Source organism: Glandiceps talaboti, chromosome 15 (assembly GCF_964340395.1).
Source record: "Glandiceps talaboti chromosome 15, keGlaTala1.1, whole genome shotgun sequence".
In the NCBI taxonomy this organism is placed as follows: Eukaryota; Metazoa; Hemichordata; class Enteropneusta; family Spengelidae; genus Glandiceps; species Glandiceps talaboti.
The window spans coordinates 10,634,865-10,647,467 of NC_135563.1; the positions used below are offsets into that span (position 1 = coordinate 10,634,865).

The window sequence follows — 12,603 nt, forward strand, 5'->3', positions numbered from 1 at the left end:
TATTGTGCGATCCAAATTTTGCCATTTGATAATGTGTGATTTATTTTCTGACTTGATTGGGTTGTAACATACCAGCAGAATGTTCCCCAGGTGGCCCTTAACATTAACAATTGGTTCAAGTATGGATCATATTTGGTGTGCATGATGAAACGATGTTGATGCCTTCAAATGAGATATATGTGTTGTGTACTGTTTGATATACAGCTGTGTAGGTTTCTTTTAGAAATGAACAGCAGCTATGAATAAATTATCCATAAATTACACTAATAATCATATATACAAAAAAAAGTCATGTCTATTGCTTCACCCACATTTTAAGACTACAAATTTGAATGATGTGACAAAGTTCACTTCAAAAAATTCTAATTGGTAAAATTTTGAATAAAGACTTGCGTCCCATCGGGCTAAGGGTTTTTTAAGTTGATTAAATCGACTATTTCATTATGGTTCAAATTTGCATGTAGCGTTATTGCGAAATGATGTATGGACGCTACAGGTATATAAGCTTAAATGGAGTCATGATGCTGAGTTCATGTGGAAGTTCTATTTTTATGACTGGGGTAACTCTACCGTCTGATCAATCCTTTATTGCCCTTAATGAACTAATTTGCATAAATATGACGTCAATTCACACCTTTTTTTTAACCCCATATTAATTTATTTGGATTTTGAGATTATTAAATGCTTTTCTGACGTGAAGCGTGTAAAAAAAACTTTACAATTTTAACTAGGACATGTACATATTTATCATGTATGGTATGCACAGCACGCTATTTGTCAAGTGTTACGTAGGCTCTTTTACTAAGTTATTGTCTTTCGTTTGATGACAAAATAATGTTATAGACACGTTGTTTGAAATATAAGTGAGGAATCATCTCAGATAAGAGTACATCGTTATTCCTTACTCTGTGATGTATATTTTCAACGCTTTGCTCTTATTGTTAACTGTTTCGACTTGAACGTTAATAAAATTGAACTTTGCAACATAACGGATGAATGGAATCAAGCCTCAGGTTTTTTTTATATATCGCCCTCAACGACGATAGCACGGAATATTGTAACGACGACGCGATGGAATATTTTGTCCGTTACGTTTGGTATGTACGTCATTTCATACGATGCCCAAGTGTTTGTTTGTTTGTTTGTGTGTGTGTGTGTGTGTGTGTGTGTGTGCGTGCGCGTGCGTGTGTCTGTGTGGGTGTGCGTGTGCGTGCGTGTGTGTGTGTGTGTGTGTGTGTGTGTGTGTGTGTGTGTGTGTGTGTGTGTGTGAAGCCTACATCATCTTACACTACTACTGTCACTACATCATGTTACAGACACTACGAATTCATCTCATCTCATCAGAGTCTATCACACATACTAGATTGCAGTTTCTATAGGTATTGGGGAGTAAAATCATCTATAAATTGACTCGATGTCTGCTTTCAGTCGAGCTACAACTGTGACATTTTCCTTCATCAAATAAACAAACATATATTCACCAAAATTTGGTCAATTACTTATAAAATGACACCTTTAATTAGTGGTCAATGCATTTTTCGATCAAACAACCATTTAACTGTTAAAATACCAATAATTAGACATTGTACATGTCAGTGGCCGATATTATCCAAAGAACAGATTGAAATTATGATCGCCGTTGGGGGCGCTTATTTTAGGTACGGACCAAAAAATCAACTTGAATATGATTTTATTTATCATGTATGTGTTCCCACAGGTGATGCAATGCTGTTCACGGTGTACGATATTGTACCCTACAAACATTTTTAAACATTTCAGTTGCAGCTAGTGCAAATCCCCAAAATGGTCGCCGTAATCTCTTGCCAAACCTTATGACGTCATGTAATCTCATGGTTTAAAAGTATAAACATGGTAACGTCCACAGTGAGCTTTTTTCGGCCTATACATGTATTTGCATGCCATGGTCCTTTTACAATATGCGTTAGGGGCGCTGTCCTTGTACATTAATGTTTGCTAAGTTGAAGCGTCCAGTTTACTAAAATAATGTCAACTTGGAGGGTACGAATCACTTAGGGTCAGTCAGCTGACTGTGACAAAATGGCAGCGATCAATGGTGATCGTCTGTCGGATCCATTGATGCGGTCTTCACCTGTGCTGTCGTCAACCGAAAGTGAAGATAAACCGGAGTTTAAAGTTTACAAGAGAAGATGGTTTATGCTAAGTGTCGTGTGCGTGTTAAATATTGCAAATGCTATGGTAAGTACCGCATTGTAATGTAAATCCGTCTGCTACGCCCGTTTCTCAACCACCGATGCCCGGCCCATGTAATGTGAAGAACGTGCAATCGCGATTCGGTTTTCTATATATAATCTTCTCAAAACTTTATGCTTTTTCTTTGAACACATCTTAAAACTGCAGTGAACCTCTCCCTTAATTTGGCAAGCGTATGGAAAACCTCAGACCACAAAATTCGAGGGAAAACATACCACACTTTGTACAAAATTAATGCGGACACGATTCGTCGAAAGACTGTGCTGTGTACAGCCTTGAAATATAACAACAACACAGATAACTTAATTGCATAACAAGGTGACAATTGTAAGAATCATTGTTGTGTGGCAACGTACTGTGGCGTATGAGTTACAATAACACCAATATGAATTGTCCAGAAATCGTCGCTAAGTGTGTTCACAGCTCTACACGGCATATCATCATAGTGTAATGACATCTGTGTGCATAGTGCAGTACATAGTGCACTGCAGTGCAAGATATGTTACAAACACTGTCACGTGATAAAAACATTGTCTATCTACATACGAGTACAATCTGCCAGCCAGGCCTACATTTGACCTTGAGGGCAAAGTCCCTTTCCTGATTCTAAATCTAATTTTGGTGATTAAAAAAAAAGTAAACATTTTTTTTCCGATAGTAAACCCACCCATTCAGTACCCGTTGCATTCTCTTAGAATCTATACATTGTATCTTCATCAAAACATGTGCCAGCTTTACCAGCTTTACCAGATTTTGTTACCGAGTTTCCCCACCAAAATGCAGCACATATGGTATGCAAATTTATGCAAGTTTTTATCAGAATTTTTTATCTATAACTTGAGATCCCATACCTTAGTAAAAGACAGTCGCAAGTAAAAATGAATGGTTTACAATGATCTCAATTTTGGTTGAACAAATAAATTGTCACTGGATACATACCAGGATCAGAGCAAAATTGCAGGAATTTGTCTATGCATGCATAAACCTGTCAGTCACCTGCAGTGATTTTTATATCCATATCAAGGGATGGATCAACACTTAAATTTGATACTAGAGAATTTTTAATAACATATACTGTTACTCTGGTAATTGAGCCTTCCTTTTATTAAGATCGTGAAGGTATAAGGGGAGATGACCTTATGCCTCCATGCTAAACACAAACAAACTATTGTCAGCAACATGTTGATACAACAGTGATAAGCTATGGAATGGACTTTGTCTAAGTAGGGACTTTGCAGAGTTTTATTGACAGAGTTCCATGAACTTGTAGTGTAGCTGTTTTTGGACATCCAATATTTACGCTATAATGATCACAGGGTGATTAGAATCACACAACAGAGGAACCACTATCACCCACTTGTGTAATCTACCACATTGAAGACCAATAGAATTAGTTTGTGTCTATGTTAGTAAATGGAAGGCTTGATTACCATGCACAGAGTCATAAATAAACATATTTAAATAAAAATAGTGTGTCACAGACTAATTACATTATGCTACATTTGTAACTTGAAAATTGAAACAAAATGAAATTGTTTTAAGGAATGATAATTAATATGCATGTTTATTACATATTACCAAAAATACACATTTCTGGTTTACTAGTGAAAAAAGGTTTTAAAAAAACAATAATGGCCATCTGTCATCTCATTTGTGTCTATATATAGGCCTTCATTTCTAAATTTAGTAACAGACTAGTATTCTGTAATCAATGCTATTCAAGTTTTACACATATGCTGTCTTTTATAAATTATTAAAATATAAACAAGGGGTCAATTATAATAGTCATGCGAGTGATTGGCTTGGAATCAGCAGGTGTGCATTGTAGGTACCTACCATACCGCTGACAGTTGTTGTTGAATGGTTAAATTTCTTTGGGCCTGATTTGAACCACGGTTGATTGAACCCAGCTGTATAATTGGGGACCTGGTAGGATAGAGGTTGCACTGTGAATGCTTTAATTGTATGCATGTACAGAAGCTGCAATGGATTGTATCTTCCCCATGGAGTTGAGAAAGTATAAAGGGGGGTGTTGTGTTACTGTAGGTCCATGTCGGGGGTACTAATTGTAGTGTCCTGTTTCAGCACAGTGTGGGAAAGGTTTTATAAAAATGACAGATAAAAATTAACATTATTATGTCACTAAGCTGACTATCTCCATTATCATATTAATCCTCTTTCAACAAGGGAGGTATTTGTTTGTACACAAAAACTGCAATTTCGGAAAAAAATAGCATTTAAATGTATCATTATGTGTTCTCATTCCTTAAATAGTGTTTGTGATTACATTCAGAAACCGTGGTAACAGAAGGGTGAAATCTGATAAAACTTGCATATATTTCCCTACTTAGAACTGTTAGTTTGGTCAGAAAGTCCAGTAGCAGAGAGAGAAATGTGGTAATACGTAAATTTCCAGACCTTATAATATGCCATAATTTTGCAAGGAAGCCGTACTAAAATACCAAACCTACTAGTGCAATCGGAAAAACTGTATATTACCACCCTTTACAAAAACACAAGACTACAAATTGTTATAATATAATTTCTTTATTACCATCGTGATCAAAGTAGAATTCATTCATTTTACATTCAAACGTACATCATACTATTATTTAAAATACCGCTAATTAAAATAACAACTTTTTTTTCCTCTCATTTCAAAAAATCTGTATTTGTTTTTTTAGGTATGGCTGACTTTTGGTCCAATTGCAAACAAAGCAGCCGACTATTATAAAGTCTCGTACAGCGCCATCAATTGGTTGTCAATGATATTTATGATTGTATCCATTCCATTTGGTTTAAGTGCCAGTTGGTTACTTGACACCCTTGGACTCCGGGCAAGTGTAAGTCTGTACTACTGAACACTACTGTGTATTTTTCTTCAGTGTCTTTTCAGTGTCGTTGGAACCTGTTAATGGGACTAGTCCCAGTACGTCATTCTTTGAAATAAATAGATTTACTACAAATTAAAGGAAAAGTCACAATCAAGATAATTTGTTTGCCTTTAGATTGCTTTTATCATATAACGGTTGTCACATGATCTACATATCGCCTCCATTGTAATTCATTGGAACAGCGCCCTCACATTTGTGTGTGCAGTTATGCATATCGCGCCCAGACATACTTTGCCCAAATGTGGTTGAATCATTATTTTCTCCAAAAATAATATTTTCTCAATATTTTAACATTGCACAGGGTAGTGATTATTAAATTTTAACCAATACACACAACATTCTTGTGATAAGCTGTGAAAGCTTTTGACAGCAAACAGTCAGTCTTGTTCACTCATGATAGAGGGCGCTGTTCATGAACATGTCACACGACCATAAAATATATGGTAAAACCATAATGTTCCAGATACTATGTTGTTTCCACATGTATAGTAATACCTGAAATTTGCTATGTTTTAAATTACACAGATAGTGTTTGGCGCCTGGTTAAACTTCATAGGCAGTGGTGTTAGGGCACTCAGTGCATTTCATTTTATCCCGGACCATGTCAGATATCCGTTGGTTCTAACAGGACAAGGTATAGCAGCAAGTTCACAGCCGTTTGTCATGTTTTCACCTACCAAACTTGCTGCTACTTGGTTCAGGGAAGACCAAAGAGCCACAGCCAACATGATAGCGTCTGTCTCCAATCCACTTGGAATACTTGTAGCTAATGTCATTTCACCTATATTAACGCCAAATAAAGACGATATGTATTTTATGGTAAGTGAATTCTGTAAAGTATGGTGTTTTTATTAAAGGCAGTAAATAGGTAAAGTCAACATAATCTTGAGTTTCATTGTGGTGTTAAACCTAAAATCAAATGTTGCCTTTCAAATACTCAAATACCAGAGTTCTATAAAAAAGACTCTTGATCACTATGTAAATGATCAGATTGACAGTTAACCAATTGATGGAATTATTGTTTCCTTGTTGATCAAAAGACTGATATGTATTATACCATGCATGAGCCATTTAGAACAAAAAATGTGGAATATATACTCTGGTCGTTCGACAACGCATGTCTATGTCACGCCTACACATTTCTACATCACTGGTTCTGCTGTGTTCGAAATATCAAAACATTCAAAATTACCAGTATTTCCCCAATTTTTATTTAACGTTACTGGCACTGGTATAATTATGTTATTTTCCAATATTTTTCTTCATTAAACCGGAAAATACTAAGGCTTGACACTACACATGTCTACATCACTGGTTCTGCTGTGTTCGAAATATGAGTCAAAACGTTCAAAATTACCATTATTTCCCCATTTTTTCTTTAATGTTACTGGTACTGGTATAATTATGTTATTCTGCAATATTTTTCTTCATTAAACTGGAAAATACTAAGGCTTGACACTACTCGTCTAGTGACGTGTGGTGACAAAGACCCCTTAGGTCACTTGTATTTTCCTTGGCTGAACAAAGAAAAATATTGGGGAATAAATTCTAAGTATTCCCTGATATTTTTATTTGTTCAGCAGAGACCTTGTCTGTAGTATACAGACCGACTGAAACATTCAATTCTTGTCTAATTTACATTTGGAAAGTAACTGTATCATTCTGTCCTGAAAAATTGTTGTCTGACGAAGCTATGAAAATAAGAAGGTTCACTGTTGTAATTTCACTTTGTATTCTTTCTTACTTTTGTTGTAGTTACTTATATACTGTATACCATGTGGTATAGCAATGCTGATGGCAACATTTGGCTTTTGCAGCAGTCATCCACCCACCCCACCATCTTCTAGTGCTGCCGATGTACATGAACCATTCTTCCAAGGACTTAAAAAGGTGAGCCAGGTGGTTAATAACTTACTATAACAGAGACCCCCCCCCCCCATACACACACAGCAGGATCCTTTGCCCAATCACATTGAACACTGATAAGCATTGCTATTCTTTCATAGTGCAGTAAAAACAGGCTTCTAATGAAAATATTTCACATGGACTTGACAATTTTAATGACTGCAATTGTTTATTTTATAACATGATAACTATGAATCAATATTTCAACTTGACTACTTCTACATCCCTACTATGCACAGCACCTATGTTATTGTTTGATTTGCATTTACAAGTTTCTGAGGGTGTGTATTAATTATGTTGCATGAGTGAAACATCAAGCCTACATCATTTTAGCTGTATATGCACAACAGAAAATACACAGCACGCAAACATTGTATTTTAATATGAACACACAACAACACTCATTGTGAAACTACACAAACTTACCTACTGTATTTCTATGTTTACCTGCAGATCTTACGAAACCAAGCCTACCTAGTGTTGGCATTTTCATTTGGCGGTGGTATTGCGTTGTTTAGTACCGTTAGTACATTATTTGAACAAATTCTGTGTCCTCAGGGTTATACAAACGTAAGTATGATACGATATTTTAACCTTTCTATCACACCAGTATTGAGAATACCATGTATGATTGAATGATACCAGGCTAAAATGTGTAATTTACTCACTGAGTGAAATGCCTTTTCTATAGGTAAAAACAGTAAACATGTAGATACATGCCATTGTATGAACACAAAGTAATTTTTTATCTCTAAAGTTCTTTATACTGCACTTAAAATATGCATGTACTACTACTACTAATTACCAGTATGCTTCACAATGACGTCAATTTGTTACCATAGTTAGAAAATTTTTGATTGCTGCTAATTTACCTGACAGTCTTTTTAATTGAAATGATAATACATCATATTGTGGTTACGTAGTAAGCCCACTTGTGGTCATTTTAGAAAGAAGTGTCACAAGGGTGCGCCCCACATGAAGAAAATAAGGGTTAACATCATATAGTGGGTACATGAAAGTCAACAAAATCAGGAAGGAGTTTTCTGTTTCACAAATGCCTAAAATTATGTGAGCTCCTAGAAATTGTGTGATCTGCAACATAGTTGAATATTTGACTGGTTGAGAATGCTACCATCTTTTGCCATGACACACTGGGACATTCAAAGGAGGCTATTGTACTTAACTATCATGGCCCTCAATTCACGATCAAACACTATCTCTGAAGAGCACTCCAAGTGGCCAAAATTATTCAACCTTTTGTCTTTCTGATAATCGGACTATTCAACTATCACGGCCGTTGTTGGCCAGCCCTCAGTTCAGGTTAAAAAGCTATCTCTGAAGAGCACTCCAAGTGGCCAACATTATTCAACCTTTTGTCTTTCTGATAATAAGACTATAGCATATTGGACTGTCACACTTTTGAACAAACCATGTGCCATATTTTGACATGATAGTAAAACATGATACCATACAAAATGTAGATAGTTGACAGCATCTTGAATTGTCAAGAAATGGTTTCATCCGTTTTTCCTCCTGACCATCAGACGATTTATATCGAAACCCATCCCCAAGTTGTTACAAGCTGAGTTGATAGCTGACGAATTTCTCTAGTATTGTTACACATGCACATCAAATCAGCTTGTATGTTTATCATGTACTATATTCATTTTCTGACCTGTTATTGGCAGCTTTGGGTCGGTATCTACGGCGGAATCATGATAGGAGTTGGTCTCTTTGGAGCAGGATTTGCTGGTGCTTATGTTGACAAAACCAAAAAATTTACGGAAACAGCCAAAATATCGTATGCCTTTGCAGCACTTGCTTGTATCTTTTTAGCAGTAGTAAGTATGTCATTCATTTGTAGACATGTTTGTGTCAAATTTGTTCAAGTTAGAGATTCAATATTTATCATGTTGATACTGTTGTACAATGTGTGCACATGTCATTCAAGTGTCTAACCCCCATCAGAGTAGACTTGGAAGGATGAGTGAAAATTCAAAAAATCAAAATGTTAGTCAGGATAGTGGAAATTGTGTAGCAGCATTAAGTCCTTCAAGTCTGGTTAGGTAGGTTAAATCAATGTCCATTTCTCCTGTATTGTATTTTTGTGAATTAAATAACATCACTTTATGTTATTAGAACTAGTAGACATTGCTGTGCATGATGTTATGAACTTGTCAGTAAATTGCAAGTTGACAGCACAATAGTGTTGGGGTCTATGTCTTTGAATACAGAAGACTTGTTATACTGCCAAATCGTTTGTTTTTATAACAGATATCACAGCAACCTGACCAACCTGTTTTAACTGGTGTAGCATCAGGGATGCTGGGATTCTTTGCCTTTGCACTTCTTCCAGTATGTTTAGAATTAGGAGTAGAGTGTACCTTTCCAGTGGCTGAAGGCACCAGTGCTGGTCTTCTGTATATCTCAGGGTGAGTCAATAAGAGAGACGGGATGAACATGGAACTGTGTCTAACTAGCAATGAACATAAATAAAAACATTATCATAGTAATGTATTCTGGCAATCATCTGACTAAACGATGTCACTCGTCTTCCACCATGAGGAGGAGGAGTGAGGGGATGTAGACGATGAGGTTATGTTTTTCATCATTCAAAAGGGGGTACCTCAAAAAGTATATTTTCTTTAATATACAACTTTAATTAACATCAGTCAGGTGGACCACACAGGTGACTCTTCTTTGGTAAACTTTGACATCAGTCACCACACAGATGACTAAAACCTACCAATGTGGACCTTATGGGTTCATATTTATGTAAGAGGAAACCAAAGTGCCCAGACTAGACATGCATTGTTCGATAGAGTCAAACTGACCAACGCTCTTCTTACTAAAGCATGGCAGATTTTATCAAATCCTGGCTAGAGCTCCAACCCCAGGCCACAGTAGTAAGAGGCACGTGGTTAAACCGTGACGTGGTCATTGAAACTGGCCATGGTCTTTCTCACAATACTTCTGTAATGTGATTGTCCATAGATTAACACTTACCACTGTATCTTTCCTATACAGGCAAATTCAAGGTATTGCCTATATCTTTATAATGCAAGGATTAGGACGTCCATTATCACCATCTCAGGAAATACATCAAGTCTGTAGTAATTCAACATCTATTTCAACAGGTGCTGAACCCAAAGACATGACAAGTAAGTTAGATTGTACCAATCTTATCTTGATCTTGAAAATTTGTTAACCCATCACTGATAATACGCCATATTCTGGTTATGAAAAAGACAAAAGATTGTATTGTTTTGACACTAGGAGTGCTATTCATAAAGGGGGGGGGGGGGGGGGGGGCAACAGTAGTTGAGTACTGGAGGCCGTCCTTTGAAAACTGCCATTTCTCAATGTTGTAAGGCTAACTTATGGAAAGGGTAGAAAGTACATGCTAAGCAGCAAAGTCCAAAAATACCACTCCAATAAATAAGATTGGCGTCTGTTGTGTGTTGGCAATAATCAGGTTTTGCGTTTGTACAATGATATACAATATAGGGAGTCTTTGTGTGCATATACTAATAGCTCCATGTTTCCAGTGTATAGGGATTACATGTTGTCAGTGTAAGACTTTAACATAAGTACAAAAGACTCCCTAGCTCACTGACGCAATGGAAAGTGATGTATTTCAGGTCACATGTGTTTCATAAATATTACTGTGTAGTACTTTTGTCACATTTCAGCAAGTATAGTGAACTTTTTTAGACTACATACGGATAGAAAACTCTGAAAAAACTTGGTTATTTAATGAGAGTGATGATAAAACACTACAACTATGATGTAGACATGAACATTTTCATTGCATATTCTTAAAGGGGAACACCACTCCAGGAAATGAAGGCATTTGCATAAACTTTGGGCTCTGGAGAGTAAATTTCACTGATTTCCAAGAACACCAATTTGAAATTTACTTCACATTCATTGTCCTAGCAGTGGTCCAGCATTGCATCATGGGAGTGACAAGACATGCATATGTAGTTATAAAAAATAAATATTCATGACTTTAAGGTAATAAGCACTTAGGAGTCATGAATATTCAGTGTTCATTTAATATATATGTATGTATGCAGACTTCTATCATGCAACGCTGGACTACTGCTACTATTCACAGAACAATGAATGTAACACAAGTTTCAATTTTGTGTTTCTTGGCCATAGCACAAAATTTATGTCATGTAAAATCAAGAAATGACTCCTCAGAACCCAAAGTTTTATGAAAATGTCTCTATTTTCTTTGAGTGGTGTTCCCCTTTAATGGGTTGTTTGAAATAACTCACGAATTGCAAATTTTTTTCCTTATAGTTTCAGTTTTGGTATTTGCTGGCATGGCAAGTTTAGCAGCGTGTATACTTATAATATTTTTCAACACGGAATATAAAAGACTGAAATCAGAAGAGTGCCAGGCTGCTGACAAAATTTTGAATTTCAGTGGCAGTTCTCACAACAGAAATTTGCAAGCAGAAATTTGAGTTGGTCGAATTCGAATTACTGAAAATATAGAGATACCTTCACTTACCATGAAATGAACATTTACCTGTAAAGTCTGTGATGATTGACAGATGATTTGTATATTTCAATGTATTGTTACTTTATGATTTTTTTATATATTTCATTTTTATATATTATATGTCTAAGACAAGAATTTGATACAAAAGCTTTTATGGGGGATTACATTTGCTGATTTTTAAATAATTTGAATATTTTACGAATGTAGAATATGAATGAAGAATAACAGTATTTGACTTGTTTTATTAAAACTTTGTGTAATAAAATCAATGGTGTGGACAGATTATTTTGTTTGTGAAAGTCTTGTGAAGGTCACAAGAGAATTTACTGAGAGCTGTTTCTGAAAAATACAGATTAGGCATTTGTTACGTGATTTTGATAGACTTAAAGATTCATTAATAAGGTAGGGTGTGTGCCTCGGGGCCAAAATTCCCTAAAAATCAAAGTTCTCAAATTTTCTCCAAACTTTGTCAATGCTTTTGAAATAATAAAAGACATTTGAGGGTTTACTGTTACCACTGGCCAGGTCTGCGTCTGGTAGGGGTGTACGGCCAACCCCAGCCCCATTTTAGCCCATTTTGACCAAAAACCAATACCCAATTTTAGACCTTTCAAATTTTTAGAAATTTGTAGACCAAACTATGTAATCACCAATATGAAAATAAAATGTCAACCAGCTGGGGGAAATTCTGTACTAATTGAGAATTTATTATGTGGTGCCTTCCAGGACCCCATTTTAGACCAAACAAAATCGAAAATTGTGTAAAGTGGGGACCCCCATTTTAGACTCCTTATCTTTAAAAAAATACAGTACCCATTTTAGACCAAAAGGCAGCATATATATGTACACCCAATAGATTGTTTTGCAGCCAGCTTGTTTGTTTAACATATTTTCCTCCATAATTGCTATAATTAGTCAATAAATTTATTCACAAAAAAATCACATGTATTATACATGTATGAAACCAAGAATTTCAAGTTGTGCGTCTTGCACGACACATGCAGTGCAAACTGCAACAGTGACTTATATGATGTGTTCAACTGCGCCCCCAACGTC

The 12,603-nt window shown here is 35.9% G+C and overlaps 1 protein-coding gene across 1 annotated transcript; it reads left to right on the forward strand.

Annotated features, from left to right (window-relative positions):
- The first annotated feature begins 2,058 nt into the window (after positions 1–2,058).
- On the forward strand, positions 2,059–11,700 carry LOC144446200 (solute carrier family 49 member A3-like). Its single transcript, XM_078135953.1, has 9 exons — positions 2,059–2,217; positions 4,917–5,075; positions 5,652–5,945; positions 6,882–7,016; positions 7,485–7,601; positions 8,720–8,872; positions 9,306–9,463; positions 10,059–10,192; positions 11,343–11,700. The coding sequence occupies exons 1-9, from the start codon at positions 2,059–2,061 to the stop codon at positions 11,507–11,509; spliced, it is 1,476 nt and encodes a 491-aa protein (XP_077992079.1). The 3' UTR covers positions 11,510–11,700.
- Positions 11,701–12,603: the final 903 nt, after the last annotated feature.

Coding starts and splice junctions, on each gene's coding strand:
- LOC144446200 (XM_078135953.1), top strand. CDS start 2,059: ATGGCAGCGATCAATGGTGATCGTCTGTCGGATCCATTGATGCGGTCT. Junction 5,946..6,881: donor AAGACGATATGTATTTTATG/GTAAGTGAATTC, acceptor CTTTTGTTGTAG/TTACTTATATACTGTATACC. Junction 8,873..9,305: donor CTTGTATCTTTTTAGCAGTA/GTAAGTATGTCA, acceptor TTTTTATAACAG/ATATCACAGCAACCTGACCA.